A 17835-nucleotide genomic window follows, 5' to 3' on the forward strand; every position below is an offset into this window, starting at 1 on the left:
TAAACCATGCTGTCATGTAGCAGATAGTTATTAGTATTACCTGAAATGAAAAGAAATTCTTTATTAATTATAGACAGTTTTCTATAGTTAAGCCTTAACCTGTTGTCCTAACCTGCTGGAGTTTGGCTGGCTGTATTACTGTTTCATTAGCAGTTAGAATCCAAAACTCACAAGCCCAATTGCCAGGGAGTTAAATAATACTTGTGCCATCCTGCCTATAATGCAACTTCATCTTCTAACCATACTTTTTTGATCACATCTAAATCCTTTGGAATTGAAGTGGGAATAGACTTGGGTTTTAAAGTGAAAGCTGATGTTCAAATACTCCTCCTAAACAGTGGAAATAATTTATGATACAACTATCAGGAAGAATATGATCACAGTATTTTATTCAAATACCTTTTCCTATTCAGGATTGTTTTCAAAGCATATCAGTAGGGCTCATCATACTAAGAAGATATGAATTCTCCCTTCCAGGTACAACCGAGCGACTTTCTTTAAGGGTGACTGCTTTTATTTTACGTGTTTCTCCTTATTAACAGTGTTTTCCATTGGAATCCTTTTTCTTTTTTTCCTCTTGGGGTTAGAAGTGTCCAGATTTTTTAACATTAGAGGACACTGTACAGTTTATCTTTTTTGTAGGATTTTAGGATATGTTAAGCTCCCAAACAAAACAGTTAAAGTTTATAGTTAAAGATAGTTATGACGTTTGCTTTTGTGATATAGTCGGTTAGTGCTTCTCTAGATTTTGTAGGCTAACCAGAAAACTGATTAAAACCTGGAATTTTTAAAACTTCCAACTTTGAAGTTTTGGGAGGAGCTTGAGTTTTGAGCAGACATAAGAAAATTCAAAACACAGTGACACAAGTCAAGTTAGACTTATATAGACATAAAATTATGGACACAGGTATATCTGTTGCTTTTACATAGCAATAGGTGCCTAATAGATACACAAAGTGAAGAAACTGATAAGATGATTAATAATGACATCCCTTTAAAAATAGGAAATGCGTATGATTAATAATTCCCTTGGAATATCCATGAATTATTTACTTCTGGGATTTAAATCATTAAAAAGTGCTTTGCTTCTACATGAAAATACACTTGCATGTCTGCTTTTTGGGTTAATAGAAGTCCTCTTAAGACTCAATTCATAACCTCTTACTCCTGCACATAGCTTTTACTTGTGTGAGTAATCCCTTTAATACTTCTAGGACTGTGCACAATCATAAGGGTTTGCAGAATCGTACCTTTGGAGACCGATATTTTATGCTGGCGGTTTGATGTTGGCTCATCTCCACTAATATTACTTGTCTGTGATCAACCTGCTTTCTAAATATATTTTATGATTTGTAACTTGATTGAATACCAGTGAACTGTAATATTAGAGAACATAAATAATGTGACAGAAAAAGATGTGTAATCCCATATACATGTTATCTGATGCTAACATACTATTCATTAACTTCTGTTATATATTTTGAATTGTAGCATTTTGGATCCAGACATCAGTCTTTACTTGGGCAAGAAACTCATTGTCAAATCTGATGTATAATATCCAATTTTATTTTCTCCATATGTTTGTGCTAAATATATGCCACAACTTCTGGTATTAAATGGCAAGCATTTGGCCTCCTTAAGTAACTGAATGCTTTTATAAGTTACATTATTTTCTGTAGAACCTTTAAAGAATATCATTTAGTTTCACTTAAAAATTTTAGACACATAGTATCTTATGTTCACTCATTTTCACAAAGAGAAGAGTCAAAACCACTTTGCCGGTGTTAAGGAGAAAGAAATGATTAAGGTTCAGAAGTGTACTTGATAATAAACAATACTGGTTTAAGAAAGAGAGGGCAAAACCCTAATTCTGTGTTATTGAAAACGGTTTCATATTGCTGAAGAATCAGGTTGCTAAAGCAAAATATATAAAAGAAATGTTAAAGTATTGCTTAAAGCTATGGTACTCTCAATGGTAGGGTTTGGCTCTAGTAAAGCAGGAAAATTTATTTCAGAGCCAAAAATGACTTCTTTGGCTGTGACCAGGATTTCCTCTGCCCACCTCTGGGACCTGAAACTAGAGGTAGGAAAATCTGATTTTGGAGCCAAGTGTGACTTGTTTAGTTCAAGTCATAATTTACTGTTCTTACCTTGGGGACCTGAAAATAAAGAAACTCGCTATGAATTGTTGATAATGGGCGACTCTGAAGTGCAAGCATTAAGCTAACTTTCCCAGAGAGCATTTCTTCACTTCCACCTTTCCAGATGCTTTTGATCGTGGTACAGTAGAGTGTACTTAATCATGTAACAGCTAAGAGAACTTTACCAAAATATAGAGGAAAATGCAGTCAAACTCTTTTACATCAGTAGATGTGCAAGGAATATAAACTTGATAAGGCTTGGATTTCTGTGCAGTGACATTACTCGAGAACTGTACCTGAATTTGCCATTAATGAGAAATATTTCCCATAGCTGCAATAGGGTGAATATGAACGACGATGGCAAATACTTTCTTTATTGTTTCCAGTAACATAATTTGTGAAACATGATGGAACACATCATTTCAATTACAATTTTCTGGGTTATATGTAACTTAATGATACAAAGAGTTTGCAGCTATCTGAAGTTTTTCTCCTTTCTTGAGGGCTCAACAAATTGAGATATTTGTATAATTTCAGAAGATTGTCATTTTTCCAAATATTTAAGTAATTTCTAGTTCTTGTGGCAATTTTTAAGCCTATGTGCTTTTTCTCCATTGAAAGGAGAAAGAATCTTGTGCTAGATAAGTGGCTGCTGAAATAATTCATTTCTTGCATACTTTATTCTAGGAAAAGAAAACTTTCTAAGAAAATGATTGTTATTTTAGATGCTTAACCTGAGTTGAGAAACATACCATGCACTGTATGAATTTCTTCATAGGTTTGCATCATTTAAATATTTTCATTTCTTATTCAAAGTAAAGTATTGTTTTAAAATATGGGCAAACTGGTACAGAAAATTACAGGGAAGGTCATTGTTGTGTTTATCTTTAGCAGAATTTCAAAATTCCCTGTGAAGTTAAGAGGGTTTTTTAGAGCTATAAGACTGTTCTCTTATTGATGTGATTGTTTTAAACAAGTGGAATGTTTCTGAGCAAGTTTGCCACAACCTTCTAGTCAAATCTGACATTCATTGTAAAAGCCTTGACACAGTGTGTGCTATCATTTTCAGTATGATTTAAATGTTTGTAAAAGGTGATCAATTTTGTTGTTGTTGTTTGATTGTCTGTATTAATGGCTGTCTAAACCTGAGCTCCTTTTACTTTCTTCTTCATTCTGTTTCTGTGAAAAAAAATTACAAACATAAAGTGGGGAAGAGAAAAACATTTATAGAGCTTTCACAAGCAAGCCAGACATCATGGTATATTATTTATTGAATGTTCTCTGAGAGAGCAATACTGAATAGGGTAAAAGTGCAATGTGTGTATGTGTTTGTATATATAGTCATACACACACAGATACACACACTTGTCTGTCTTCCATGCCTCACTTCATATTCAATTTTATTTTGTATTTTAATTGCAAAGTAGCTTTTTGAAACAATCCAGTTAAGGATGTAAATAAGAAATATACTTAGATCATTGTAGTGTACAATGTTATGCAGCAAACTTCTAGATGTTAAATAATTATTGAGACAATATACATCTAAATTCTGTGAAGGAGCATGCTTTCAGACTATTCAGCCAGCGTTGTTCTTGTCTTGCAGCAGTACACTGTAAATTATTGTAATCTGCTGTGATACTGCTTACTGAGGGGTAATGCAGGGTGCAGAATCACATCATAACAAGGTGACTGGCTGGATATTGCAGATCTCCATCACTTTTTTCCCCCCTGTTAGGAGGTATAGCTACCTGTTACAAAAACCCCAAGCAATGCAATAAATATGTGGCAGTCTGGCAATTTCTTACATCAGTTTGAAACAGTAAGATATCTCAAAAGCCTTTAACTTCTTACTTCTCCGGAAATAACAATGGTTGTAAAAAGTCAAAGCCATCCACACTTCTTACATCCAACAGAAATTGTGTTAGATAAGAAGAAAATATTGATGACAGAGGCTTAATTTGTGGGAGCAGCTGTAAACTCCTGTGGAATACAGCATTCCTGTAGCTAAGAAAAGTAACATTTAAGTTCAACTTGACATGTAAGACTAGTGGATGGCGTTTTTTTCTACTGGTGCAAGGCTAATGTCAATACGTTGGCACAGATCACAGAAATCATCCCCGAATATATCCAGAAGTTAAGCCTTTGGATAAATAACACAGCAAATCAAAACTTTTCCTTTACATTTAATAGTTTACTTTTCTGATCCATAAAAAATTCCAAAGTGATTTTCTTGTGTTTATCTTGTCCTTAGCAAGTATTGTTGACCTTTATGTTTTTACTTTACTGTCAAAGTATGTTGAAAGCTTTAAAAGTGAAGCTATCACCTTGGGGATTTGTAAGGATGACTGACACTTACCACTTCACCTTAGACGCAGTAGCATTGAGCATATGCAGCAGCGTTGTACCTCAAGGGAAGCTGTCTGATTTTTTTTTCTTTCTTTTTTTTTTTTCCTCCACTTCTGCTTCACTGGAAATGGATTGAATTTTCTTTTCAGAGGAGAGTTTTGGTTGCATTAGATTTTAATCAAGTCACTTGTTCACAGTCCCTCAAAGCCTACAAGGCTGAGATGAGTAGATGGGCCTGGGGTGAATGTGCTACGAGATTTGTCAAACCGTAAAACTTCCAGATCTCTGAGGTGTCACATGGTGTAGTTGACAATACTAAGTGTTCAGCAGTTACAACATCACATAAGCTTCCCATCTCTCTAACACTGGGATTAAGAGCGAGAATACTGGGGAAGCATTTAGTCATAAAATACCTTGTGAGTTCAAAATAAGAGAAATACAGATTTGTGTAAAGTGATGATACTAGTTTTCTGCCCTTGAAGATGGTACTGGCCAGTTAGTAGACTCTAATAAAGAGTAGCTTGCTGTTGAATTGTTTGGCTTTACTTTTTTTAAGTCATATCTCATATTTAACCTTTTGCATTATGGAGAAACAAGCTAGAAATGTTTTTCCATATATAGTTTCTTATTTACCACTTTTGTGATTCCCACCCCATTTCAGTAACTTTTTCTAGTTTTGATTATATCTTCATTCAGACAGCAAATGTTGCGCTGTTGAAATCCCACGGATGCCCGGTATCTTGACAGGTGCGCTGTGTAGGTGCAACAGTCTGCAATATGTAGCTAGTCTGAGATCTAGATCTGCAGAGATGTTCTTTCCTTATTTTATTCAATATTATCTGAGGAAGGCAAATTTTTAAGTGTGTGTAGAAATTGTCAGGCAGAAAATGTCACCTGAACTATTTTTAAGCTTATGTGACTTTGATGCATGAACTATTGGTTTGAGGTGATAGCCTCTGTGAGGTGCAGCTGCTGGAGCAGGGTGGGTGCAGAGTTCAGCCTCATGGCGATTCATTCATCTGCTGAAGAGACTCTTGTAGGATGGAACTGTGTAACAGAGCATCTTGAAGACAATTGAGCAGTACAAAGTATTGATCATGTCTCAAAGCTAGTAATGTCTTATTCACAGTATGTATGGTATTGCTGTGCTCACAGTTTTGGGGTTTTGTTGTTGTTTTTTAAAGAAATGCAGTATTTGTGTGTGAAAGCAGGAGAGAGTCTTAAATTTGTGTCTGGTGACCATCTCTAAGTGTATGAGATTGTTAGAACGGCCTTGGTAAATTATTGTCATATACAGAATCTAGTTTGTTAAAATATAGGCAATATATTATCATTTCAGGCAATATTCTTATTTCATACTCTTTTATATACATGAACACTACACTTGGAATACATGGAGTATTTAAAGATAACGTCCTGTTGTAATATCTTTTTCCTGTGGGCTAATAAATTGAGACATTATGTTTAGATACAACTTTTAGTAGGTCTACTGAGGAGTGAGGATGTTTGAAGCATATTCTATGACTCACCCAGGTCTTTACACGTGCATTATTTAGTCTTAAATCTCACAGACGTTGTTACTGCTTTTGAAGTGCGGAGGGAAAGTTAAATGCTGCACTATTTAATGCTACTTCTATTTAAGGATTTTCAGATGTAAAAGAAAAGAAATGGGTTTTCATGTCTTTTACTTTCCCGCACTTACAAACTTTTATGGTTACTTGGCATTTGTCAGAAGGAAAGTAGATGACAAGTAAATTCTTGAAGAATTCTCATTATTGCTATTTCAGGTGGAAGAGAGACTCTAACGGGACACAGGAGATTTTTTGGATGGTAAATTTGCTTAAAACCCACTTTTATGTCTTTTGGGGGGCGGGGGGGGGGGATGGAAGCAGAGAATGACCACCTGGTATTTTTTGCTTGTTTGTTTTTAGGAGATGAGGAATTAGTGGATGTTAAACATGAACGTGTCTTTTAAAGTTTTTTGGATGATATGAGCAATGGTCTCTGTTTTCGTTGCTATTTTTCCTCTTATAAAATGAGAGAAACAAATCAGTGGAATGCCAGAAAACATTTATATTAGTTTTCTGATTTCTATTTCCATGGAGGATAGATGGAGGAGGGTGGGGAGTGAAGGGCACGAGTTTACACGTGTGTGTGTGTACGTACCTACACGTGTGCACGTATTGACACAGCTCCAAGCTTATTAGCCTTTTTCCTTTCCGCAGTTGTCTCTTTATTTAACCTGGGCTGTCACAACGCTGCTAAATGCTGATGTAGAGAAATGCAGGTTTAGATGAGTGCTCTGTTTAACTGCTCACAACAGTGCCATTGTATTCATGAATTTCTGTCTTGTCTTTAGACTTCTGGGTAATCTGATTTGTAATCCCACAGGTTACAAACTGGAGGTCATTTTTAATCTACCACAGAAAATAGGAGACAGTTGAAGATGTTTGTGAAGTGATGTCTTGTCAAAGAACAGGCCTGGCTTGTTAACTATTAGTAATAACTTAGGATTTTTTTTGTTTCTTTTTACAGAGCAAAGTATAGCACTACATTTGATTAAGTGAAGTAATGTATCTAAAAAAAAACCCCCAACCTCAAAACTTATGCCAGATGAAGTAAAACCGAACACAGTTTATTTTACTGATTTAAATTGCACAAAATAAAAAATTTTGTACTGTAACTTAGCCCATTCAACCTTCATATTCTGATACTGGCACTGAAAATCAATTTACAATATTCTGATTATGAACGGTAAATGCCCCAAATGCACATTCTCCAGTCCTGCTAGGCTTTGCTATTACCTGTTAGGTCTAAGGTCCTGTTCTATGCCTGAGATAAAATTATTGTAGATGAGTGTCTGCTGGACCATCTGCTTGTTTTTACTGAAGTAAAATTTTTTTAAAAGTGAATTAATTGTGTAGCACAGTAGGTTTTTTTTCTTAGAGGGTTAAATGCTTTCTCCTTAGAACTTGTTAACAGTTAAATTATCATGTAGGATGCTGTGCAGACCTTTAGCTGAAGATTTATAAAATGTACTGGAATTTTGTTTCACGTTTCCTTATCTCAGTTGTAATTGACTGCAAAACAAGGAAAAGCTTTATATTTACAGAACGGAAAGAACTCAATTTAAAGGAGAAAAAAAATGGTGCTTTAATTTTATTCTCTAGCCATTGCTTTTACTGTAGAAACATAGTTCGTAATAGATTGATACTTGTATACCTTGCTGTCAACTATAGCCATGTTTTTGTTAATTTTGAATAAATCTGGTTCAGCCTGGCGTGTTGCTAAAAAGGCGTGCTGCAGGCTTTTGTATCTGAATTTGCAGGTTATTTCGGGGTTCAAAAACAAGTTCTAGTTTTTCAACTAATCTTTTGAATTTCATGCTGTAAACTAACTGATATAATCCATGGTCATTACAGTATAAATCCACTTATATATCACTTGAATCCTGATTAAGTTTGAGTTTCGTCATGTGAAGTGATGTTACCATAGGTAACTTTTTTTTGGTTTATCAGACTCTTAAAATCTAATATAATGAATAATATAGTTTGATGTTGTTGTCATCAAAGAAAAACTTGTATTGCTAATTTTGATTAAAAAATACACTTGAAAATTCTTCTGAATTGTAGCAGAAACTGCCTCAAAATATTTTTCCAAGTCATAAACCAAAAATTTGTTCATGGCATTTATTTTTTTGTTGATATTTCTCAGTTAATATTCCATTGTGAAAAATGTCGAACTAATTAAGCATGAAAAGAACGAGTGGTTAGCAGGTATAATGTTGTGAGACTTCGGTTAATGTGAATGTGACCATGACCTCCCAGATAGATCAAAGACTAATCTGTCTGACAGCTACAAGATGGCAGAGCTTGCCACAGGCCTTCTGCTGCTGCTTGCTGAAGCTATTTGTCTGTAAAGCATGCCTGATAGCTAAGAGTATATTTTTAAGGATGAACAGGTAAAAGTAAAAGGCTGTCTTTTGACATTTTAACTAATCCCTTCTAGCCTGTGGTTTACTGCACATTTAGGATATTTGCTAGCAGGAGAGACTGGCTTTTTCACATATGTAAGATGTCATTTTGAATTGGGCGTTGATTTGATGCTTGATAATGTAAGAGTTATACAATGAAATAGATTCTGATTGCATTAAAATGACATGCCCTGGCCTTTTACCTTTAGTAGACTTATAATGAAAACTGAACTCTCAGCAATGTAAGTTGTCATCTCATGCTGAGACATGATCATTTAAGTGAGAAAACAGAATGTGTATTTTCTGTTAACCCTCTTTTAATTAAGATAGAAAAGATAGGTTTTAAAGATACGTTAGACATTTAGACCAAGAGAATATGGATTTCTATATCATTTGAGAAATGAAATGTCATTGTTGATCAGCAGTACAAGCAGTATGCATTTGCATAAAGCTAACACATATTAGAAGAATGTAAAAGTCATGTATTGTATTCACAGGGTAATGCAATAGGATGCAGACAATCATGACTTGTTTGCATTCTCCTGTTACTTCAGTGGTTTTATGCACATAATTAAAAATGTCGTAATTCTTATCGGTGTAAGACACATGACTAGTTATTCTAATACTGTTTGGAAGTAAGAAACTGTGGTAAAGCTACATTTGTTACAACTGGCCAAAATCTTACTGATAACAGAGGAAATTTTTAGAAAATTTACCAGGACTAGAAGACAAATGCAAACTATGTACAGGAGTATATTGTCATTGTTTTAAAGACTTCAATGAAATTTTCTGACATCATACCCCATTTCAAATGGTGAGGAGTACCCTTTTGTTTCTCCAAGTAGTATTTCCATTTGTAGAAAAGCATAGATATGCTTACGTTCCTTTTTAAGGAATGGTTTTAATGTTCATAAAATGTTCAAAAGAAATCATCTTCTGTTTTGAAAATTACAAAGGAAACATCACATGCCAGTCAATAAATTCTGAGTGACTGGAACAAATATTAAATCTGTGAAATCAAACTGAATTTATTTCCTGACTGTAAAGATTGGATTTGTGAATTTGACAGGAAATTTAAAGGGCATAAGTACATAAAATAAAATTTCTTATCCAAATGCAACTTGAAAGTTACCTGTCAGAAGAGGTTAGAAGTCTGCTGTTTTCTCTCCTGAAGCGTGTCCTTTCACTTGTCAGTTTACAAAGGTTAATACTGTACAAAAGAGCAATGGAAAGACCCTTTTTGGTATATTTTTATGTTTGTTTATTTAAAAAAAGTAAAATTCGATCCCCTTTCCCCAGTAATAATAAATGCTTTTGATGTATGTTGGAACTGTGTGTGATGTCCAGATACAACTAATTGTTCAAATTCAGATCAGGCATTGTACGTGTAGTTATCCACATAATTAGAAAGGGGAGGCAGGGGATTTCTTTTGCAGTTGATAAGAGAGCTGCTTTTGAAGCAGCTGGGAGAGCATTTTTAAAAAAAGAGGAGCATGCTCTTTTCTGCCTTATGCTAGCCCATGGGCCTGCAAACCTTAGCTGCTGCCTTTGCTTCACATATAGCCAGTGAAACGTTTGTTTCCAAACCGCAGAAGGTGATGCCAAGATAGGAGTTAGAGTTGGTGGTGTTGACTCCTGATACTTTGGCGAGGCTGCTCTGTCTCTAAAGTACTTTTTTAGCTTCTGTAGAAGAAGGGGTTATATTTGCTTAACCCTTACTTGAGAAAAGTATGGTCTGATCCCAGCAATAGATTAGGAGTCAGCACTTGTGATAGAGGAAAGGATTTCCAGATGAGCAAATAAAACTGTGGTCTAGTTAGTCCATTTACGTGTATCTGGGTTTTTTTGCCTGTGTGAACAGCTTATCCTTCTCTTGATTGCACAGAGATTTGGATAAGTGTGTGGTGGTTGTGTTATTACAGATAAGTTGTCGGAATAGATCGCATGCTAAGAATAACTTTAGAAGGGTAAAAGCCACAATTGGTTAGTATGCAAAATACAAAGTTGAAACACTGAAACACACTTTACATATTCACTTATTTAATCAATGTTTGCTTGTTTTCCTCTTTTAGAATATTTACTTTTCAACATCATTATTAAAAATAATATTTTATGATTTCTTTCTTAGGTTGAGTTAAAGAGGAAGTACAATGACCAGCACAAAAATACAAGAGGCCTTTTGCCAGGGAGTCAATGGTATGAAATTCAAGCTTATAGGGCTCTGAACCAAGCCCTGGGAAGGTGAGATAAACTGAACATAATTAAAGAGAGATATATATATATTTGTAGAACTTTTTTTGCAAGATCTTTAAGGATTAATTCCTCCCTGTTAACGCAAAGGGGATAAATCAGGCCAAAACCCTCGTATTGCAGAAATCAGGTCTTCAGCTGTTCTGTACTGGCAACTGTCTGGTTTTCAGTCTGTTGTGCATTTGAGCATTGTTATAATTCAGAGTTTTTGCTTTACATTCAGAATCCACTAAAGTTTGGTTGCAGGTTTTATTGCTTTTAGTCCAGATATACAGAAAGGAAAGAATTTGCAGAGACAAATAGTTCTTGAGCTTATAAACCAAATGGAAATTCTTAGGTCTTTTCAAATGTGCTAATTGTTCACGCTCTTGGTGGGCTTGGAACAGTTGTTTGATGTTTAGCCTACAAGTATTTCTGAAAGGGAGAAATAGCAGGGTTTTTTCTCAGACCTTTGCAAAAGGTCAATTCAATTTTCATGCTCACTGATCTCTTTCCAGGTTTAGAAGAAGTGGTATGGCTTGCTTTCTCAAATGAAAAAATTCCCCCCAAATTTTATTAACAGGATAGAATTAATTCATCCTTCTCCAACAAAATTTATCATATGCATAGATAGATATAGCTGTCTGCCATCCCTATCTATCATAGAAGCCATACATCTGTCATAGATATATAGAGGTACAGACACAGATTCATAGATAAGAAAAGAAACATCAGCTGGAAGAGTCTTGTTATTTAAATTAGACCTAATACAAATGTGATGACATAAATTAAGGTTTGGAAAGAAAACTGAGAGAAAATAGTCTACATTAGTAAAATCTCAATCTAAATTCTTGTTGTTACAGATCTGATTTCTTAGATTCCTCTTTGGACAGTAAGAGCAATAGCTAAAATTTGTTAAGAAAAATCTAAGAAAGTTGTGGAATGCTAATAGTAAGAAATAAATTTGAAGATTTGTCACTGTGAAATAAGTTTTAAATTGAATCTAGTTTTAGTGAAAATTACTTATTGTATAATTTATCATTTGAATAAATTATGCTAGTCTAAACTTAAATGGAGAAAATAGATTTCCATTCTGACATAAATGTATAAATTGTGTATAATACCATTAGACTAAATTACTCTTACTAAACTGGGATTTGGTGAAGGATGACAGCATATGATGACTATTTTTATAAAGCCAGAACAGTCTACCAAGTTGATACTAAGTTATATAGTAGATAGGCAAGCTTCTTACCGCAAAGGTGCCTGCAGGGATAGAAGTGAGCAGAAGCATGATAGTCTTCAGTTTGGCACTTTTCTCTTAATTTAGTGCCGTTGCATTATATGAAGTAACACAAGTCCATGAAATGAAATAGCAGCCTTTGGGAATGTAACAGATGGTGTGTATGGCCAGGTGACAATCATGCTATGAATTCCTTGCAGTGCTACTTTTTCTAAAAGTGTGGGATATGTCTCCAGTGGACATAATTCATTTAAACTATAAGTTAAAAGAACATTTATTAAAGCAATGAAAAAAATGAGAAACTGGAAGAAATCTGTTTCTTAAAGATGTTTTGGTAGCTTTTCCTGTCATGAAGAGACTTCAAATATAAATAAATAGTATTTCCTTGGAGAGCCAGCGCTGTCGCTCTCATTTTAAGCCCTGACTGATATGCTTGTGGCTTTATGTACGTTTGTAAACATCATCTTCAAAAGCTTTCCTCTTCTTTTACAATGGGGTTAATAATCCTAAACTATTACTGACAGATGCTTTTCCATATTTCATGACTGTTCTTTAATAATTTTTCTCTGGCAGGCAGCATAGAAATCAAATAATGCTAAAAATAATATCAACGCATGTAAAGTGACTATTGGATTATTTCCGTAGGCCTCTAACAACTGAATTATGAACTCAACAGTGCCACTCACAGCTTTAATCTGTAGCATTATTCATTTTGTTACTAAAGAGAGTTAGCAATAACATGTGATTTAGAAACAAAAAGCGCACAATTATTTGGAAAGCTGCTTGCAGTTGCATCAGAGCATTTTCTTTTTTTTTTTTACAGTTTTACATGTAGGTCTTTCAGTATTTACACTACCCAGTTAAGAGTGGAAAACAAACTACATGTGATTTGATTAGCTGCTGAATACTTGCAGGTTTTTTTTATTTTACCCATTTTTGTATCTCAATTCAAGAACTGAAGGAAAATTAAGCTTCCAGGACATCCGTAACAATTTTTGGTGCAGGACAGTAGGAGGGCGCTTCCTGTATATTTCTGCATATTCTAGCTGACTCATTGGAATCCCTGTTGTCTGATCCCCACAGGTTTTTTACTGTATGCACTCTAATTATACATACACTCTTTTTTGTTGCTCACTTATAGGTGTATAAGACACAGGAACGACTGGGGTGCTCTTATTTTAGTTGATGACCGCTTCCGGAATAATCCGAATAAGTACATAACTGGTAAGCTGTAAAAATCTTTCTGGGAAAGTTCTTAATATTAACAAATAGTGAAAAATCAAGATTACAGAAATATGGTTATACAAGTACAGGTGAGTAGGAAAAGTCACAATGAAATATATCTATTGAACTCAAATTGTGCAGTTGAAAATGTAAACTCTAAAGCTATACCCTGGTGTATTGGTAGTTCATGAAACATACTGAAACACATCGATACCAGTGTTCAGTCAATTTAATTTTGTTCCCCTTTTGGATATACAGATAACGATATAGAAATTTCAGTGTGCAGAATTTGAGAATTCTTTCTTAAAATAGGACCTATAAAAACTTAAGGACTCTTAATCTTTGCATATTAAATATATATAATGTAGATATACATATGTGTGCATGCATATATATGTATATACGTATGTATTAAAAATAGTTACTAGATTTTTATTTGGACTTCAGATGAGTTTTTAGTGGATGTATACTTTCTGCCTATAGGGAGCTTTAATGATTAGGATTAGCAGTCTGAATTTAATATTCTGGCCTTTTAGGTAAGAACAGGTAAAAATTATGCCATTTTGAACCGTACATGTTCAATATGCAAAAAGTATTTTCTGTTTGTAGTTTTACACTGGCTAGAAATAAGTGCAGATAAAATAAAACTGGTCATGCACACTGCCTTAATAAGGAAATAAAAATTAAAAAAAAAATAATTGCTTAGGAATACCTTATGTATCTTTGCTCCTGCCCTCTTTAGAAGAGATGGGCAAAAAGGTGATGTAAACGCTGCAGTCTGGTCAGCAGGTGGAGCTCGGCTGCTGTAGAACTAGTCAGACCGTTTTTCTGACATGTCTGTACTGAAAATGCATTGAAATTATCTAAGTAAACAGAAGTAATTCATATAGTAATACAAATAATCTATATGTTCAATAGTTGGTAAGATTAGTACTTTTTCGAAAAAGTAAAAATTCACAGAAGAATCAAGTTCTCTGTTTTTTTTTTTTTTAATTGATATTAAAAGAATATTTAAATAGGTTTAAAAACACTTCTTACAAATTAAGGAAGTTACTTTTTATTTCACTCTTATGTCTTCCAACATCATCTGAACAGCTATTATAGTCAAAGTGTCTAGGAGTTTTAAAAATTATTGCTGTGTAAGAGCATGTTGTATTATGTTTCAGCTGTTGGGCAGTTGTGATTCTTTCTGAATATCTGAGTTGCTGTTACTTAATCTGAAATAAAGTTGTAGAATCTTCATAATATTCTAATTTTTGTCAGACCCTGTCAGTATGATAATAAATAGCTGTACTCTATGTAAGTTGCTTTTTAGTTATTCATGATAACAAGCAAAATGAACACCCAGGCGTAAAAGAAGTATAATGATGTTTTTGCAATGCAGCATTTTGAACTTAAAAGAAGTATTAGTGAAAAAGGTAAAGGTCTTTTAGTCAACAGGAATTATACTGTTAGTATTACTCATCAAAATACTACCATTGATTAAATCAAGTTCCCAGCCCTAGAAAGGAAGATGTGTTATTTTACTTTCATGAGCAACTTCTTGAAATCTTTACAAGTCTGTCTATACATATGTAGAAGTATTTGCAATATTAGGGTACTATTTACTGATACGAAATACCTGATATAGATGGTAGAGCTTAGTAGTAACACTTTTTTTTTTTCTTCTTGTTTCTTAGGATTATCTAAATGGATTCGTCAACAAATCCAGCACCATGAAAATTTTGGTAGTGCACTTGAATCCTTGCATGCATTTGCTGTAAGAAACCAGAAAAGCATTGATTGTTCATCAGAGCGCAGCAGTGAATTTCTCCATGTACCTTCAAATTCAAAAGACATGCCAGAAGCCTCTCAACAGGAGGCAACTATTCATCTGTCACCAGATGTTCCTGCTAAAAGTGAGGAGCAAAATTTGGTTTCAGAAATTAATTTTACTGCAACCATCAGCTCAATTAATCCTACAGCATCAAATCAGCCAAGTAACAACGTGGCAACAATGAAACATAGTATGTTCATTTCCTGTGGAAAAAAATTCATTAACAATTTTAAATGTGAAGTTGCTTTTTTTTTTTTTGAAGAAACAAGTGGTTTTTAAAATTACAGAAGTGCTATGGTGCAAAATTATAATTATTCACAAATGTGTATGAACTGTGCTCAGCAGACCAAAATTAAGTTTCATTCCATCTGGTTATCTTAAAACAATTGATAATATTTGACAAGTTTATAGTGCAGTCAAAAATATTTTCACTGAAATTTCTTTTTCCATTGAAAACTATGAAGATAACTTAAAATATATTTGAAACACCTAAAGATTAGCATTATTGCAAGATGGGTGCCTTGGTTCAAGCTACATCTGTTGTTTAGACATTGCTGTGAGACACCTTTCATATAATCTCTTCCAGTATCTGCTTTACAAGTAAATATCTACCCATTCCTAAATTTTAGGAGAGCTTATGACTTTGTTTCAGGCAAGAAAGATGTAAATAACGTAAGAGCACAATAATAAAAAATTACAAATTTAAAATCCAGTCATACTTACTCTGACTTTACATATGCCAGTTAATCTATTGATTTAATTAAGACAATTCATGCGCAAAGATAGTTGTAACATCTGGGCTTTTGTTTGTATTGGATCTTAATGGGTATTATGAAATAACTGTAAACCTAATAAAATGGTGGTAATTTTGACATGCTAAACATGCTGTAAATCAGCAGGGGGAGGGCATATACAATTAATTAGTGTTTTGTGATTTTTCACAGGTGGCCAGAAAGTTGGTGTAGAGAGTTGTTCTCACCATGTAACACAAAGAAGAAAACATATGGACTCCACACCCGATATGCCAGCAACTAAAATAGAGAGAGAAAAAAAGAATGATTGGACTAATGCTGATATTATGAAAGAACATTGCTGCTTTAAACCACTGACTTCAACACCTTTGCCTGTGGCCAAGAACTGCATGTCCACAGCTAGTAGCAAACAAAAGAATGTGAATAGGGCTAGTGAACTTATTGATAGTGTAAATCAATGCCAGTCATCATTAGTTTCAGAACATATGCCAAATGTACCAGAATCAGGTTTGGAAACAACTAGTTTTTCAGTTAAAAATACTGAGGCTCCAGTTGCTGAAGAGCATCCTGATAAGCTACAGCTTCCGGTTGAGCCCTGCAGTGAATTTCCTTCAGAACTTTCAATGTTAAATGTATCTGCAGAAGCTGAAGATGAGGATGAGAGTATCTACTTCACACCAGAACTCTATGATGATGTAGAATCAGAGGAACATAAAATCAGACCACTGGTTCCAACCTGTAATACAAATGAGAATTGGATTGAATGTGGAAACTCCATAGTTGCTGATGATCTTCTTGCAGTCAACACCTCAGAAACACTAAGTGTGACTAAAAAAATGATTGATGATGATGATGGTGGCAGGAGCACAAGTTTACATGGAATATTGCAAAATGAGGGGAGCAAGAATAGTGCAGTTAATAATGTCAAGATGACTAGTGAAACAGAAGCAGAGCAGATAGTATCTCAAGTGATGGACACCAAAAAACGGAAAATCAGTCTTTCCAGGTCACGAAATAAAGGTGTGTCATCTTTTCTATTGAACAATACTAGCACATCGTGACAGCTTCTATAGGAAATGCAGTGAGCGGCCTTTACAACGTAGCCTAACTATAGAGCTGTGATGGCTTTCTAGTTCTCATTTAATAAATGAGACTCAATTTTTCATTATACTGTTTTGGTTTTCACTGTGAAAGTTGTGCAACGTGCAGTTGTCTACAGATTTAATTAAGATTCTTCATCTTAATTGTGTGGCGAAAGGGCATCATGTTTGGCAATTCTAAATAGAAGCCCAAGTAGCATTTGACTTGTAAGTATAGGCTGAGAAGGTTTGTCTATTGCAGATTTAATTAATCCACCATTAAATACAATCAAACAGTTGAGTTTTTCTCAGGAAGCAAAACACCTATATTATCAGATTATGGTTTTCTGCATTTGTTAGGACTTTTTTTTTTAATTGAATATGTAGAACAGCATCTTTGCAGATCAAGTAATGGGACAGAATGAGCCTAGGTGTATTCTTGAAATAGATATATTCTTTAGTACTTTGTTTCCCTCAAATTTCTTTTGTCAAAATGTCTATCAGAAGCTGTGTAGTAGTAGTATTTGAACATTTTGATGTTTGATGATGATGAGGAGCTTCTTCAGAGGTACTTATTTGTTTTATATAAAAATTGATGTTTCTTTAAAATTTTCTTCTGTGAGATGATCTTATTTCTTTTGGTCAGATTCTGTATGTATTCATAACAAAATGTGTAGTCATTTGTATGCCCTACAAACACATTTTCTGTGCAATATATAACAATGTAAATTTGTACATAAAGGTCTTTAAATCTTCCTCAGTCTACTTTTTTTTGGAAGTATTTTAAACGCTTCTTTCATTTATTGCAATCAAAACAACCAGGATTTTGCTGTAATAAAACATACTATGCCTGATTTTTCAAGAAAAGATTGTTCATTTCCATCATACGTTAATATGAAGATGCAAGATTTTTACACTTAAATCAACAGGATTTGAATTGTACCCTCTTTACACAGTAAATGCGTCTTTGTAAAATTAGATATTCTATTTGCCAGAATGGCAAGAATACTATTGAACATATATATATATATA

At 34.1% G+C, this 17835-nt stretch overlaps 1 protein-coding gene across 1 annotated transcript in view; it reads left to right on the forward strand.

The window, feature by feature from the left end:
- Positions 1-16785, forward strand: part of BRIP1 (BRCA1 interacting protein C-terminal helicase 1) — a 61770-nt gene extending 44985 nt beyond the window's left edge. The window contains exons 16-19 of the mRNA XM_009704669.1: positions 10589-10701; positions 13074-13156; positions 14836-15135; positions 15917-16785. Coding sequence (XP_009702971.1) covers positions 10589-10701; positions 13074-13156; positions 14836-15135; positions 15917-16785 — 1365 coding nt within the window. The remainder of the gene's footprint in view (positions 1-10588; positions 10702-13073; positions 13157-14835; positions 15136-15916) is intronic.
- The last annotated feature ends 1050 nt before the right edge of the window (positions 16786-17835 follow it).

This window comes from Cariama cristata, unplaced genomic scaffold (assembly GCF_000690535.1).
Source record: "Cariama cristata isolate BGI_N322 unplaced genomic scaffold, ASM69053v1 scaffold2007, whole genome shotgun sequence".
NCBI lineage: Eukaryota > Metazoa > Chordata > Aves > Cariamiformes > Cariamidae > Cariama > Cariama cristata.